This window comes from Haliotis cracherodii, unplaced genomic scaffold, assembly GCF_022045235.1.
Source record: "Haliotis cracherodii isolate W230 unplaced genomic scaffold, xgHalCrac1.p SCAF_31, whole genome shotgun sequence".
NCBI lineage: Eukaryota > Metazoa > Mollusca > Gastropoda > Lepetellida > Haliotidae > Haliotis > Haliotis cracherodii.
The window spans coordinates 426,704-442,222 of record NW_027266288.1 but is presented as its reverse complement, the minus strand read 5'-3'; the positions used below and the strand labels follow the sequence as shown (position 1 = coordinate 442,222).

The window sequence follows — 15,519 nt, the reverse complement described above, 5'->3', positions numbered from 1 at the left end:
AATTGTCCTTAATGCCGAGAGCCAGACAGGGTAACAACAAGTACCATCTTTAAACGTCTTTTGGTATGACCGCCTCCGTGGTCTTGTGGTAGAGCGTCCGCCCGGAGAGTGGAAGGTCCAGGGTTTGATCCCGGGCCGCGTCATACAAAAAGACGTTAAAAGATTGTACTTGTTGTTACCCTGTCTGGCAATCGGCATTAAGGGGCTAAAACAAGGATTGGTCGGCTCGGAGTCAGTATACTGTGTCTGAGTGGGGTATTAATGTTAAACTGCGGCATGGTATCTCAGTGAGCTAGCACTATAAATCGGCATCAGTCCGGACTAGTACAAGCAGCCACACACACACATACACATACATGCACGTCGCTATATAAGTGCAATAATCTTGGACGCGACGTTAAACCCAAGTTCACCTCACCTCACCTCTTTTGGTATGAAGCAGTCTATCATTGGAAGGGAGATAACTCTGGACATAAACATCATAGTAAAGCCTCTCCCTACCGTAAATATCGGAAAAAAAACCCCAAAGCTTCCACTAAAATCATCTTGACATCAGTTTTGTTTCGTCAGCTTTACCTGGTTCAATGAAGCGATGTAATTTCTTCGTGATCCCCTTCTGCAGATTATACTCTATGACAGCAATCTCACAGGGGAGATAATCCCCATCCTCTGTGCGACAGAGCACCTGGAAGTTGATGAAGTAGAACATCTCCTCCATGACATCTGCAACCACACAAGGTGAAGGTCAAACATTGCGTTTGTAATATCTGTAATTGAAACACAGTAGTTTTTAACTAGCTAGTGTATCATATTATGTAGGCCAACAGATGTCCGCTCTTGTTATGTGATTAGTTGCAGGTAAGCGCAATCAAGCGCTGTTATCTAACATCCGACAGTCTTGATTAAACGGCCGGTCAAGTGGCGGGCTCGTCTCCTGACTCCCGCATTTGTGGTTCCTCCCTGAGATCCCAACAGTGTTCAAGATGATTGTGCTCATATAGCAATGCGCATGTGTGTGTGTCAGTCTTTTACAGTCAGCTAACTCCCTTGACTCAGGAAGATGACAGAGATACCATGCCATAGTTCTAACATGGCAACCCCATCATACTGACTCCAAGTGGACCAATCCTTGTTTTTGACCCTTACTGTTTACGCCACGCAGGGTAACAACAAGCACCATATCTTCACGTCTTTTGGTATGATGAGGCTGGGAATTGAAACACTGACTGCTCTCCAGACCAATCTTTGTTTTAACCCCTTAATGCCAGGCAGGGTAACAACAAGCATGATCTTTTAACATGGTTTGGTATGCGGGGGCGGGGATCGAAACACCGACTGCTCTCCAGATCAATTTTTTTTAAAACCCCTTAATGCGGAGCACCAGGCAGGGTAACAACAAGCATGATCTATTAACATGGTTTGGTATGCGGGGGCGGGAATTGAAACACCGACTGCTCTCCAGACCAATCTTTTTTTTAACCCCTTAATGCCAGGCAGGGTAACAACAAGCATGATCTATTAACATGGTTTGGTATCCGGGGGCGGGGATCGAAACACCGACTGCTCTCCAGACCAATCATTATTTTAACCCTCTAATGCGGAGGGGCAGGCACAGTAACAACAAGCATGATATTCTTAACGTCTTTTGGTATGCTTTGGCAGGGATCGAACCACCGACTGCTCTCCCAACAGTATTTCTGTCCACGTGACCACAGAAGTGGTGCAAGTCACTGATCCGGATTACGTAGACGGGAATGTCCGAGTAACTCTCCATTCCTTAAAAATATTATTATTTTTAAGGAATGGAGAGTTACGAGGATATTCCCCTACTTAAAACTCATCCCTACTTTTACACTTTTACAAAAATATTCTGTAGTTGAAAATATTTGAAAAATAAACCAGAATTCAAGATGATGTACGTACAGTTGACAAGCATTCCTGAAAAATAATGGAGCGTTCAAACAATGGAATGATGTCACAGATGTGTTTTAATGATTCATTCTGTTGCCTCTTACTGCTAGCAATGGTGTTTCAGCCACACAAGTCTACCTTTAGTCTTCCAAGAGGAGACAACTTCTTCCCTTCCCTTCTTTATTCTCCTGCTCTCCTCCATCCTCGGGTCTTTCCGATGCTGAAACAGTTTCAGAAGATAATCCTGGGTACATGCTGCTGTATTGGTTGAATCAAAAGACTCCCCAAATCCCCAAAATATAACCATGGCAGGACTGTTAAGCTCAATTTCGGAAAAATGATAACACGAGAGATATATAATTACCACAGTGTGTGCGTGCGTGCTTGTACTAGTCCAGACTGATGTCGATTTTATAGCACTAGCCCATTGAGATACCATGCCGCAGTTTAACTTGAATACCACCACTCATGCAGACACAGTATACTGACTCCGAGCAAACCAGTCCTGGTTTTAGCCCCTTAATGCCGAGCGCCAGACAATAAGTGCCATTTTTTTACATCTTTTGACATGACGGGGAAGTTTTCAAACCCAGGACATTCCACTCTCCCGGCGGACACTCTACCACTAGACCATGAAGGCGGTTGTATGTAAACAAAACCACACGATAGAAAAACACTGCTGTGAACAATATTTCAGTCATATTGCAAGTAAGAGCGATTCACAGACACATTAATGAGCATGTTACTAGGACTTTGCTCACTATCCGATACGTAACGCGTTACTTGCATGTGCACTTATCTGTGGTGCGTAAGCCATCTTTTTCATAGACAGGATTGCCAAATACCTGGCACACTAATGATTAACAGTTGGCAGTGTGAGGTATGACGCAATGGATGAAAATATAATTACGTTTTCACTACTCAATTTCTCTAGTAATCAGTGTTTGGTGAAACACTTATTCAAGAAAACAATTAAGGTAAGAATCGATACTTTCTACTTAGTGAGTGAGTGAGTTGGGTTTAACACCGCTTTTAACAATATTCCAGTTATATCACGGTGTGTCAGCTTAATGTGGGAGGAAAGCCCGAAGTGATGCAGGTCTCAGACGTTTACCACTTCGGTGAATTCGAGCACGGGTATGGTGCTGACAAACCTAGAAACATAATCTGGGCGAAACCGGGATTCGAACCCTCAATCATAGGTTTCTGGCGTGCCGAAGGGACGCAACTCTGCACAGTGAATCGCGGTGCCTTAGACGACTTGGCCACCCCTGCTCCATTCTATTTAGTGAGCGACTGTGATCGATACAATGAATCAGTGTATAGTCCCACCACTACACGTAACTCTGAAGTTAGAATTACAGCACCATAGATAACAGCAATAGTTAGGAAGGTGAGGTGAGGTGTCTTGAAATGAAGTTTACTGCCTTGGAAACTCAAACCCCTCTTTCTCCTCCATATCGCGGACCTGTGAACATTCCGGGGTAGAATAGGTCTTCAGAAACCCATGCTTGCCGTAAAAGGCGACTATGCTTGCCGTCATATAGCTGGAATATTGCTGAGTGCGGCGTTAAACAACAAACCAACCAACCATATCGTGATTGCCATACTTCAGTAACAAACTGAAATATCAGGAATTAGTGTTGACTGTAAACAATGACGTTGAGACTATGGCCTAAGGGAGATAACTTTAAAAGCCAGAAATACAACAGTATTCAAACAGGTTGCTAGGCTTAAAAAAAATAAAAGAATTGGTTTTCAGGCAATGGCTTTTTAAAATATAGTGCGGGGGGAAGTGTTTTTTTTTATATGGTTGTTCAAACTAGGGTGTTACCAAATAAACAGTTGTGTCACCAAATAAACAGCTGTGTCACCAAATAAACAGTTGTGTCACCAAATAAACAGTTGTGTCACCAAATAAACAGCTGTGTCAGCAAATAAACAGTTGTGTCAGCAAATAAACAGCTGTGTCACCAAATAAACAGTTGTGTCACCAAATTAACAGCTGAGTCACCAAATATACAGCTGGTTCACCAAATAAACAGCTGTGTCACCAAATAAACAGTTGTGTCACCAAATAAACAGTTGTGTCATCAAATAAACAGTTGTGTCATCAAATAAACAGTTGTGTACAATCAACCTGGGAAAGGGCCTCCCTAGAATAAATGTATTCCTTGATGAGTAAAATACCTGAAAACATTATTTGACTACTGTTAGACTTGGAATATTTAAGGATTTTTTTAGGTGTTTTGAAAATGGAAATAAAAACAAAACGTGTGGCGAACTTTATGATGAGTGCCTGAATTTTAACCAAACTTATTAGTTTTTTAGGCTTAGGAATATTTCTCTTGTTTCCTTCTTGAGGTTTGGTGGTACCATGTTCACTATTCAGCCTTGCTTGAAAACGGTATAAGGATCTATACCGAAATGCCACCATTACAGTATAACAAAGTCGCTATCCACTTTGTCAACCTTCAATGAATCGTTTTCAACTTTTGAAATAATAACTATCCACCAACATTCAAATTTGTACAGATAGAGCACAATGAATTAATGAGTTAACAGGTGGTAAGGTGATAGTGGGTTAAATGTCGCGTCCAAGATTATTGCACTTATATAGCAACATGCATGCACGTGTGTGTGTTTGTGTGGCTGCTTGTACTAATCTGGACTGATGCCGATTTATAGTGCTAGCTCACTGAGATACCATGCCGCAGTTTAACATGAATACCCCACTCAGACAAAGTATACTGACTCCTAGCCGACCAGTCCTTGTTTTAGCCCCTTAATGCCGAGCGCCAGACAGGGTAACAACAAGTACCATCTTTTAACGTCTTTTGGTATGACGCAGCTGGGGATCGAAACCCGGACCTTCCACTCTCCAGGCGGACGCTCTACCACTAGACCACGGAGGCGGTTGATACGTTAACAAAGTATTCTTCCGTCATTAATTATAATTTGTAGCACGGGTTGCGAGTGGTGCCTTTGATCTTACCCGTGCTGTATCATGGTAGTAAGAGCACGGTTTGTTAAAGATCATTACCATTGGCTGGTGCCAAGATCAGCAAGCCCCGCCTACTAGCTTGAGAAATTTCAAACTTACAATGTTTCTTTAGGGTTGTACACAGTGTTCAAGCGTAATAACGTAAATAAACAACAAAAAACAATAGAAATTTAAACTTATTTAAAAGATTACAATGTAACTGTCAAACATAAAAACAACTGGACATAGAACGCATTTTGCTAAATTCGGAAAATTAATAGTTGACATTTCTAATGTGCATTTGAAAATTCCAAAGTTTACACTTGATTTAACAATTAGATTAAAAGTTAAACGTTAACGTCAAAAGTTAACGTCATATTAAACGTCACTAAATTTTACACAAATTCGCCCAATTTTGGAATGACCGTCGCAACCCGTGCTACAAGTCACTTACAACACACCCACTCGTTGTTTGGGCAGTAAGAGCACGGTTTGGCTTGGCATTTGATTGACAGACAAAATGATCACCTCGGGGCTCCGCCCCTCGGTCCTTTTGTCTGTCAATCAAATGCCAAGCCAAACCGTGCTCTTACTGCCCAAACAACTCACCTTGGTGTGTTGCAACTATAACAGAGATTACTTTTATAAGTTTTGGTGAAGAGTCTTGCTTTATATCTGGGAATATATTGTCATGCAAAAAAGAGAAATTCTAACATGTCTAAGAAATGCACATCAAGTTATTCATTGCATCTTTCCAAGGCAAGGGAGTTAACTGATGATAACAGTCCACTTTCCACCCTTGTCGAACATGGCTGGACTTATGGAGTCTATGCATAGTCCAATCAAAATAGTGTAACAAACTAGACATCGTGCAGATTTCAGTCGACTGCAGGATTTGCAAAGCATGTATACCGTCGACAGATAATTTGCAAGTTCATTCACGTTTTTCATTCAAGGTGCTCACGTGATTTGATGCACTTTGCACGGTAAGACACATTTTGTTACAAGACAGCAGGCCTCAAAGTTGGGACTAAAACGGTCGTCAATGGGACCTAAATTTCAATTTATCTACTGACTAAAATTCAGAGGTCGCCAAAAACCTTGAAAAATATCTTGTGGCGACTAAATTCCGTTGCTTCACATACGTAGACACAAACGTAAATAATTTGATTGACATTTGCGCCGCCATTTTCTCTATCGCCAGTGTTTTCAAGGTCACAATGGAGCGCATATACTGTACTCATCGTCTGTTTCATTAACATTCCCATAGATCAATGCAGCATTACGAGGGATTCGGTTGCGTTAACTCTTTCTACACCGTAGGCCAGTACATCGACCAAGAAGCCTCGAGTCCCCAGTCACAGTAGGCCGGTAGACCGCAGTATGAGAGGTGGAATCTGATTGGTCAATAGGAGGAACATAGAAGGGACATAACTTGTAATAACCACTGGTGACGTTATCATCGAGCCTGGAAGTGTCAACCTAGTTCAGCAAGGTTGGAAACTGGAGTTTTATAGTAAGTTACGGCACTTGACTCAGTTTTCCATGTTTAAAACAAAACTTTGATTGAAGAAAATTTGGTAATAAAATTCATATACATGCAACGACCACTAAAGTTGAATATATTTAAATGATTCAAACACATATACTATTTACTTACAATGCAAATTATTTGCATGACTGAAATTATATATATACGTCGCAAAATATGTCATCCGATAAAAGTCTGGCGATGGCATCTTCACGAGGCAAGGGAGTTGACTGACTATAAAAGTCCAGTTTCCCCCCTTGCCAAACTAGGCTGGAATTTCCAGGCTCGATCGTAGCGCCACCAGTGACTATCACGAGTTATGTCCCTTCTGTGTTCCTCCTATTGACCAATCAGATTCCATGTCTCATATCACTTGCATTTGCTTCAAACGAAATGGCAGCGCCTAGTCAAGACGATCTGCTCGATAATCAAAAACTATAAGAGTGTAATAAACGGGCCTTGCCCCGCAAAGTGCATCAAATCGCATGAGCACCTTGAAACTAGTGAGTGTGTGAGTGAGTATGGTTTTACGCCGCTTTTAGCAACAGCGGTAGAAACTAACAGTTTCAGTCCACTAGTCCTTATAATGATAGCATATAGCAGAACCTTTTAAAATGTCCAAATTCTACTAGTCCTTAGGATACCTTTACTATTGGGCAGTTTGGCAAGGACTATAGGACTAGTGCCAATTTCTAACCCTGAGCAATATTCCACCAATATCACGGCGGGGGACACCAGAAATGGGCTTCCACATTGTACCCATGTCGGGAATCGAACCTAGGTCTTCGGCGTGACGAGCGAACGCTTTAACCACTAGGCTAACCGACTGCCCCAGGATTGAAACTAGACTTTAAATTCAGTTAACTCCCTTGCCTCGGGAAGTTCAGCAACAGTTGTACTTACTGCAATGATATTGCCGACATTGTCCTGCTTATACAGATCCCCCGTGGTGCCCCGCATCTTCGCCTTGTATTCCTTGGCCATCGTTTCATATCTTGCCTTGTCCTCCTTGGGGAGAGCCTGCAACAGAAGGGGGGCAGGTTTCAAATTTTATTTTTTTCCTAAGGTGCCTTTAGCTCCAAATAATTGTTTTCAGGGAGCCAATGTAAAATTCAAAAAGCCAAGTGAAAAATTCAATGTCAGTGATGTATACTCAAAGTTATTGAGACATGGATTTTTATAATATGAAGTTTTGGATTTTGAACTAGGGAAAATGTTTGTGAAAACTCTCGAAGAAGCACTCCTTATATGGACTGTTGATTGTTACCATACCCTTAAACATTGTTCTTTTACCGTATTTGATGTAATAAGCAACCAGGGCGCTCTCAAAAATAGAAAAAGGGGGCCCATGACTGTCATATTGTTTTAAACATGCCTTGCAATAAATTTTTTAATGTGTTTAATGTTATTATTTTTTTAACCATTTCACTAAAACTGTAACTGGAGAGGCCGACAATTTGAAATATTGCCAGGTTCCTGAAATACACATCCTGCTCACGACATGGGATAAAAAATACAAAACTAACACGTTACAAAATGTCACAGGGGATATAAACTACTCGACAGGAATGAGAAATCACGGGAACACGAAATGACGAGAAAGCGAAATGACGGGAACACGAAATGATGGGAACACTAAATGACGGGAATGCGAAAGGACCTGTTGCCGTTTTGACATGTGGGCGCTTTGTACTCAGAGCTCCAGATAAGCTTTTGGTGTTGTGGGTATTTTACCCATGCATTTTAAAATCATTGGGTGTCAGTAATTCTATCTGGGTATTCAAATTTCTGTTACCCACTAGTTTTAACACATGTGGGTATTTAAGTTAAATATTTAAAAACACTATTTATCTAGTCCTAGGGTTCGAGAGCTATATAGTACTCAAAAATACAGCGATACTTCCACAAGAAAGTGTGATGGCAAATGATCATGATGTAACTGTCATCGTGGAGTTTGTCAATGTTGACGTAATGTCCGTACATAATTTCAAAATAAGTTGCTAATCGAATACGCAGGGTTACTTCACAATATTTTGATGATACGCACTAGTCTTATTTTTGTAGCGTATCTGTAATGTTCGTTGCGTATTTGATACGCTTGGATTTTATTTCACTGCGTTTTTCTGCATTTCTGATGCGTATTTTACGCATATATACGCAGCTTATCTGGAGCTCTGATAGTACGCTCTACTACCGGTCGCCTTACTGCAACAGTGCTCAAGGCAAGAATTGTAAACATTCATCATGTTTAATATTTCCAATCACAAAGAAAACATGCTCATCTTAATAAGTCCAAATACAGAGTGGAGAGCTGGCGTGTTTTTTTAAACACTCACATTCCAACGTGGGTGAGCTATAGGAACCACATCGGCCATTCCGTTGACAATACGACCCTCTCGTCGTAACTGAGGCTCCATTTCTTTCATGAAGAAATAGAAAGCGTTGCAGGCCTGCTTTTTCTTCGGCATTTTGCAGTGTATGTTTCCTGTCTTAGTCAACTTTCAAAGAAATTCGACACCATCTAACTTCCACTAAAACCACATTTGGTGTTCCTGTTTTCCGTGTTGCGTGGTAGAGTGACCTCCCCCTGAGAACTGGGCTCTCCAGCTCCTTCCCAGCGCGTGACACCTTCGTTACACTCTCGGTAACATCGCTGCCACCAGTGTGGGCGCGGCCATTACAAGAATCTTGAAATTTGCCCTCTAACCCCAAATGTAGTAACGTTCATACTTTTGTTTATATCTTTGGGAATGCAATGATATATCATTTTGAAAAGGTTTACGACTGACCATGTTTTCCAGATGAATTTACTTTGTTATTTTATTAATCAGATTGGTTCGAGATTGCAGACTTACGGAAATCCAACCAACTTCTCCCTTACATTCTTACTATATCAATAACTCGATAGTTTTAATGAAACAGAAATTCAAATTGACGAACGTAGAAAGTAATTTAACAGCGATAAGTGTATTCGGCGTCAAGACAGTCGTCACTTTTTTGTAAACATAACGGTCATTCGGTTACGAGTTCAACTCCAAGCATGATTGTAGCCACCTCTTCACAGTGGGGAGTTTTGACTGGTGGCAGCGATAGAGAGCTCCGCGAACGGGCCATCGATGTGAGGAGCTTGCTGGGCTCTGACTTTGAATGGTTCCTACTTCCTGTCGTGGCAAGTTGTAAACTTGGCTCCGTCTCTGCATATCTCAATATTGACGACGGTACGACGCGCATTTAAGGGAAGCAGCTTCGTTATTGGCAATGATATTTTTTACTACTGGGACCTGTGGGTAAATGAATGCATTGTCAATTTGTTGTTAAAAAGGGCGTTTTTTATCTTTTCGTTCAACGTAAAATGTGTTGTTTATGAATATAGCAATTATGTTATAAAGATGCCTTGAATTCTAGCTTTTATATGAGACATTTCGCCACACGAATTGGAGGGAGACATATTTTTTTCACAGCCACTTCAAAATTACCATTTCGAATTTTTTAAAAGAAAACACACAGTACACTCAATATCAGTATTAAATACATACAAAAATTGTTAATGGATATATTGAGGTGCAGTAAACTACGGTTATAACGAACTAATTTTTTTAGTTCGTTATAACAGTAGTTCGTTATAAGCATATATACAGCAAATGGTCGGGACCAAAAAAACAGTTCGTTATATCCGCCAGTTCCTGATAGGCGTGTTCTGTATAAACGTAGAATACTGTAATAAATATTAGGTGTTTATTTAACATCCTAAAAGTGTGACGTACATACATTCTGGCTTATTAAACTCTTTTTTTATAATTTGTTTATTTTTCCAGAGCATAAACACAGTTTTGCATGCCAGCTTGACCAAAGTTTATTAAAGTAATCTCTATTACAATAAATGACGGAAGTATACTCGGTTAACTTATAAAATTCAGTGAGCTCCTTCTGTATAAATTAGAATGGTGGTGGATATATATTATTTCTAAAGTGGAAAATGATTCGTTTTGACAGAACAAGATAAGGTTTAAAGGGTTCTTTTTTTCTATAAATTACCAAAAAGAACATTTCTTTGGATATTGTTACCTTGTTTTTGTTTTTGTGCGATATCCATCAATGTCTCGCCAGATGGAGCTTACTTCGTTACATAAACCATGTGTTTAACATCTTCTGTTTCATTAGAGTGATTGAGTGAGTATGGTTTTCCGCCTTTAGCAATATTCCAGCAATATCACGGCGGGGGACACCAGAAATGGGCTTCACACATTGTACCCATGTCGGGAATCGAACCCGGGTCATCGGCGTGACGAGCGAACGCTTTAACCACTAGGCTACCCGACCGCCCCTGTTTCATTAGAACAGTAGCTACAACTTGTAACTTGGACATAACTTTCTGACAACCACTTCAAAAAGGTTACATCACGCATAAACACGGCGGCCAACTCTTTGTGCGGCAAATAATATCTAACTTCTTTGATAGGCATTTAGAAGTTGGAGTACTAAGTAAGGATACGAATTTACGGATGAACAACTTTTTTATTACAATTAAGAGCGACGTTTCGGTGTAGGTTCTAACACCGTTATCAAGCAAATATTTATTTGAAGATTTTTAAAGTAACTATTTCGAAATTTGTAAAAGAAAACCCTCGCTCCAACATACAGCATTATATACGTATAAAAATTGGTTATAAATATTATTTTTTTAACATCCTCAAAAGCGTACGAACATATAAACTTGTAAGGGACTGTGTTATTCCTGCAGAATTTCTTCATATAAATTCAAGTGTAAGTTATATCTAGCATATATTCTGTATTCAGCTAGATGTCTTTACTTGAGTGAGTGAGTTGGGTTTAAGTTGAGTTTAGTATTACAGTTATATCGCGGCGTGTCAGCTTAAAGTAGGAGGAAAGCCCGAAGCGATGCAGGTCTCAGACATTTACCGCTTCGATGAACCCACGAGCACGGGTATGGTGCTGACAAACCTAGAAACATAATCGGGGCGAACCGGGATTCGAACCCACAACATAGGTTTCTGGCGTTCCAAAGGTACGCAACTCTGCACAACGAATCACGGCGTCTTAGATATTGTCACCTACGTGAGTACATGCATTCAGACTTGACCAGGCCAGCCAGTGATTTATACTGTAAGCAACGATCCACACCTTTGGGTTACGCTGGAGTGTAATCAACCTATTCACCGAATCCGATGTACCATATGTGTCATAGGTGTGTTTCTAGTGTATCATATGTGTGTTACAAGTGTGTTTCAGATGTACCATATGTGATATAGGAGTGTTTCACCTGTTCCATATGTGTTATAGGTGTGTTATAAGTACACACCTGGGATACGATGACATGCATCATCCAAGTCAGCGAGCCTGACCACCCGATCCCGTTTGTCGGCTCTTGTGACAAGCATGGTCGTCTATTACGACAAGCATGGGTTGCTGAAGACCTATTCTACCCCGGATCGTCACGGGTTGTACCCATGTGGGGAATCGAACCCGGGCCTTCGGCGTGTAGTGCAAACGCTTTAACCACCTAAAGGCTACCCCAACGCCATCGTTGTTACCCAAAAGTCTGAAGAATAATTTTCTTTTCAAGCATTTTCTGGGAAATTAATAACTTCTTTGATAAAATCTCAGTTTGATCATTGTGATCATTGTGATCAAACCCATATATCCATATATCCTAAAAACTGATGCAACAATCAAACAACGATATCGAGTCAACTCATTGACGACAATTTCCACACTGGGCCGTCAAGAAACACGGTTTCAAAGTGTCAGCGCTTGCTGTGCCAAGTAGTTGCTACACCGCTGTATAGACAGAGGAACAAAGGAAACTGTACATCTTTGTGGATTTTATCATATCTTTGATTTTCAATTAAAAATATCTGAAGTTAGCGATATCATACCCAAAACATTATTCTGGCGCTTTGTCAGCATATGCACAATACCCCAACATGGTTTTATTTTTAAAAATATGATTTGATTTAGAACTTTTAAATATTAAAAGAATTAATTCACATCATACATAACTGTTGATGGGTATCTAAGATATCTTATCTTGAAAATCAATCAATTTACTCTTTTCGGCATAAATTTATAACATTTCAAACATGTTAGGGGTCATGTGGATGCAAGTTCATTTCCAACCCCAGTCTACATTGAACCAATTTATTTTTCTACAAAATAACCAGCCACAGATAACATTTCAAAAACTGTTGCAGGAATGAGTGATGGCTAAATATACATGATCAAATTCAACAACAGTTGTTTCAGTTTCCATTACATAAAAAAACAAACACGGTATTCTTTCTTTTGACCCTCAGTTTTTTTTTGCTCGTGTGGCACTTTATATATATTGTTCATAATTTTTAAATATTTTTAATTCAATAATCGTCACAATGATTAAACTGCATTAAATTGTTAAGATGCTTGGCAACTCATGCTCGACTATCCACTGTATTATATCTCCATTCTGTTATGATGAATACCGCTACAAATTACTATTTTTTTATTTAAGAAGCATGTGCGAAGTTTGGAAATCACAAAATCAAAGTCATGTTACAGAGAGGGGCATCAAAATCGGCTCTACATGGTGTATCAATGTGGTGAAGTGGTGTGACGAGTCAACGCTTTAACATTGCTGGACAAACACCCACCGCCAATGGCTTTGATTGTTAAGATTGTTTATATAAACAATTGTCAAACCAGGTCAGAAGTGTTGTATATTTCACGCAGGTGTTCACCAGAATAGTCACGTGATGTCATGGTTTCGAGTTTAGCCAATCGGTAAACACTTCCGTTTTTCATGCGCGTGCACCAGACTCCACGGATCGAAGCAGACGACGCTTACTTTATGAAATGCACCGGTACATGTTAAATTAATTTCAACGAGCTGTTTAGAATTTATTTTAAATCGAGATTACAATGGGCAGTTTCTCATGTTCATATTATTCACACGCTACGTGAACGCTGCTCTTTTGGGTGTACATCATGTGCATTATGAAGACTTTCCTGCCCTGCCGTATGTTTTCACTCTGGAGAGGACGTTGAACAAAACGACAAGGTAAGTGCAGCAATATGTAATTAAACAATCTGTTGGTGAACTTATAAATATGTAAAAGTATAATCGCTGTGGCTGTAACGATTCACAGGTGATGTGATGTTATATTCGACACAACACGTGTCATGGGGACAAGGCCCATTGAAGCGTTTTGCAGTCAGTGTGTGTCTGTGTGTTTTTTTGAGTGCGTGTTCTTGTGTGTTTGTGTGTGTATATGGAATGGGGGTCATTGTCCCATGTCCTCAATGAATTTAAAGCATATTATTAAATGTAAGCAGACAGACAGACAATAGTTTATTATGTACATAGAAACTACTTTTTCTAAATTATGTTTCGCAGCAAATACTCTCTATGTATACAGATGTTGGCCAATGTGTGGAGGCGTTGGACACTAGTCTTGTGAAAATGTGTTGAAAATAATAATTCGGTGTTAGCGTCTGTGTGCGTGTGTGTGTGGTACTGCTCCCGAGTGTGTGTGTGTGTGTGTGTGTGTGTGTGTGGTACTACTCCCGTGGGCCTGTGTACATTTGAGAAAAATATGTGTTGGCTTTATCTTATGGATATACAAGAGAGTTACATCCACTATTACAGTCCGTTTGACTCCAAATGAGAACGATGAACTGCAAAATAACTCGAAATCCAGAAAAGTGTATGAAACATTATACGGTACTTGACCATGAATACCCTGTACCCAACAAAATCTGAATATTGTTTATTTTAAGACCCATGACGGATGAAGTTCTTTAAGAAACTATCATGTAATTTTGTATAGAAATGTGTACATGACACGTAGGGGGGACAAACCGTGGAAGGAACAGCGCAAGCACGGTCACTAATGATACAAAATGCGAAATAAACTGTATCCGGAAGTAGGATTTTCAATATATTGACCTTACCTCAAAGAAACTGATAAATGATATACGAGGCATTATTGTTTTGAAGAAGCCGTTATGACGGCAACGAAACTGTTTTCTGTTGTTTACATCACTGAAGTTGTATGGAATAACCATGTTGTTAAAACGTTCGTTCCTGTGACGAAACGAAGGTCTGGGTGCCGTACCCCAAACTGGTAAATGTGTGAAACGACCCGTGAAAATCCAGGGTAGAATAGGTCTTCAGCAACCCATGTTTGTCGTAAAAGGCGACTATGCTTGTCGTAAGAAGCGACGAACGGGATCGGGTGGTCAGGCTTGCTGACTTGGTTGATGCATGTCATCGTATCCCAATTACTAGGATCGATGTTCATGATGTCAATCACTGGATTGTGTGGTCCAGACACGATTATTTGTATACAGACCGCCGTCATATAGCTGAATGTATATATATACATATACATATATTGAATGCGGCGTTAAAAAACAGACAAACAAACAAACAAATCTTTTCTTTGTGAAACCTGCAAACTGTTGGTTTACTGTCAATATAACTTAGTATTTATTGCAACAGAAACGAGTTTAACTACGCCGGTTCAGCAGTGTTACTCCGACGAGGGTAGTCGTTTGGTCCGCTGTAAGCAGCCGCAAATTTAGTTTCAGTGTCTAAATAGGTTAGGTGTCACGTTTTCCTTCGGCATTATATTTGTATCAACAAATTTTCACAAGGTGAGACTTTGCTAAACCCTTGCACCCATTGGCCGACATCTACATACATACAAAGATTTGAGAAACCGAATTTAAATTCAATAAAATTTAATATATTTATGTTTAGATTAAATAATATGCTTCTTAGTTTTGTCTTTTGACGCCCCCTCCCCCCTCCCTCCACTGAGCTACAAAAATGTACGTTTTGGTTAGCACCATACCCGTCCTCGTGATCTTTTACCAAAGTGAAATAAGTCTGATAATGCATCGCTTCGGGCTTTCCTCCCACATTAAGCAGACACGTCGTGATATGACTGGAATGCTATTCCACACGGCGTTGAGCTCATTCGCTTGCTCACTCACTCATTCAACAATGCTACTTAAAGTCCTACACACACCAGGGTTCCAGATAACCTTCTGAGCCATTGAGTATTGTCTCACATGTTATAATTCATATTGGGTA

The 15,519-nt window shown here is 40.1% G+C and overlaps 1 protein-coding gene across 2 annotated transcripts in view; it reads right to left on the bottom strand.

The window, feature by feature from the left end:
- Positions 1 to 9,196, bottom strand: part of LOC139477154 (protein maelstrom homolog) — a 35,250-nt gene extending 26,054 nt beyond the window's left edge. For both annotated transcript variants that reach the window (XM_071259704.1, XM_071259705.1), the window contains exons 1-4: positions 8,762 to 9,196; positions 7,329 to 7,445; positions 2,050 to 2,131; positions 577 to 723 (exon numbers count right to left, since the gene is read on the bottom strand). In XM_071259704.1, the coding sequence (XP_071115805.1) occupies positions 577 to 723; positions 2,050 to 2,131; positions 7,329 to 7,445; positions 8,762 to 8,893 (478 nt within the window). In that variant the 5' untranslated portion in view covers positions 8,894 to 9,196. The remainder of the gene's footprint in view (positions 1 to 576; positions 724 to 2,049; positions 2,132 to 7,328; positions 7,446 to 8,761) is intronic.
- Between the last annotated feature and the right edge of the window lie 6,323 nt (positions 9,197 to 15,519).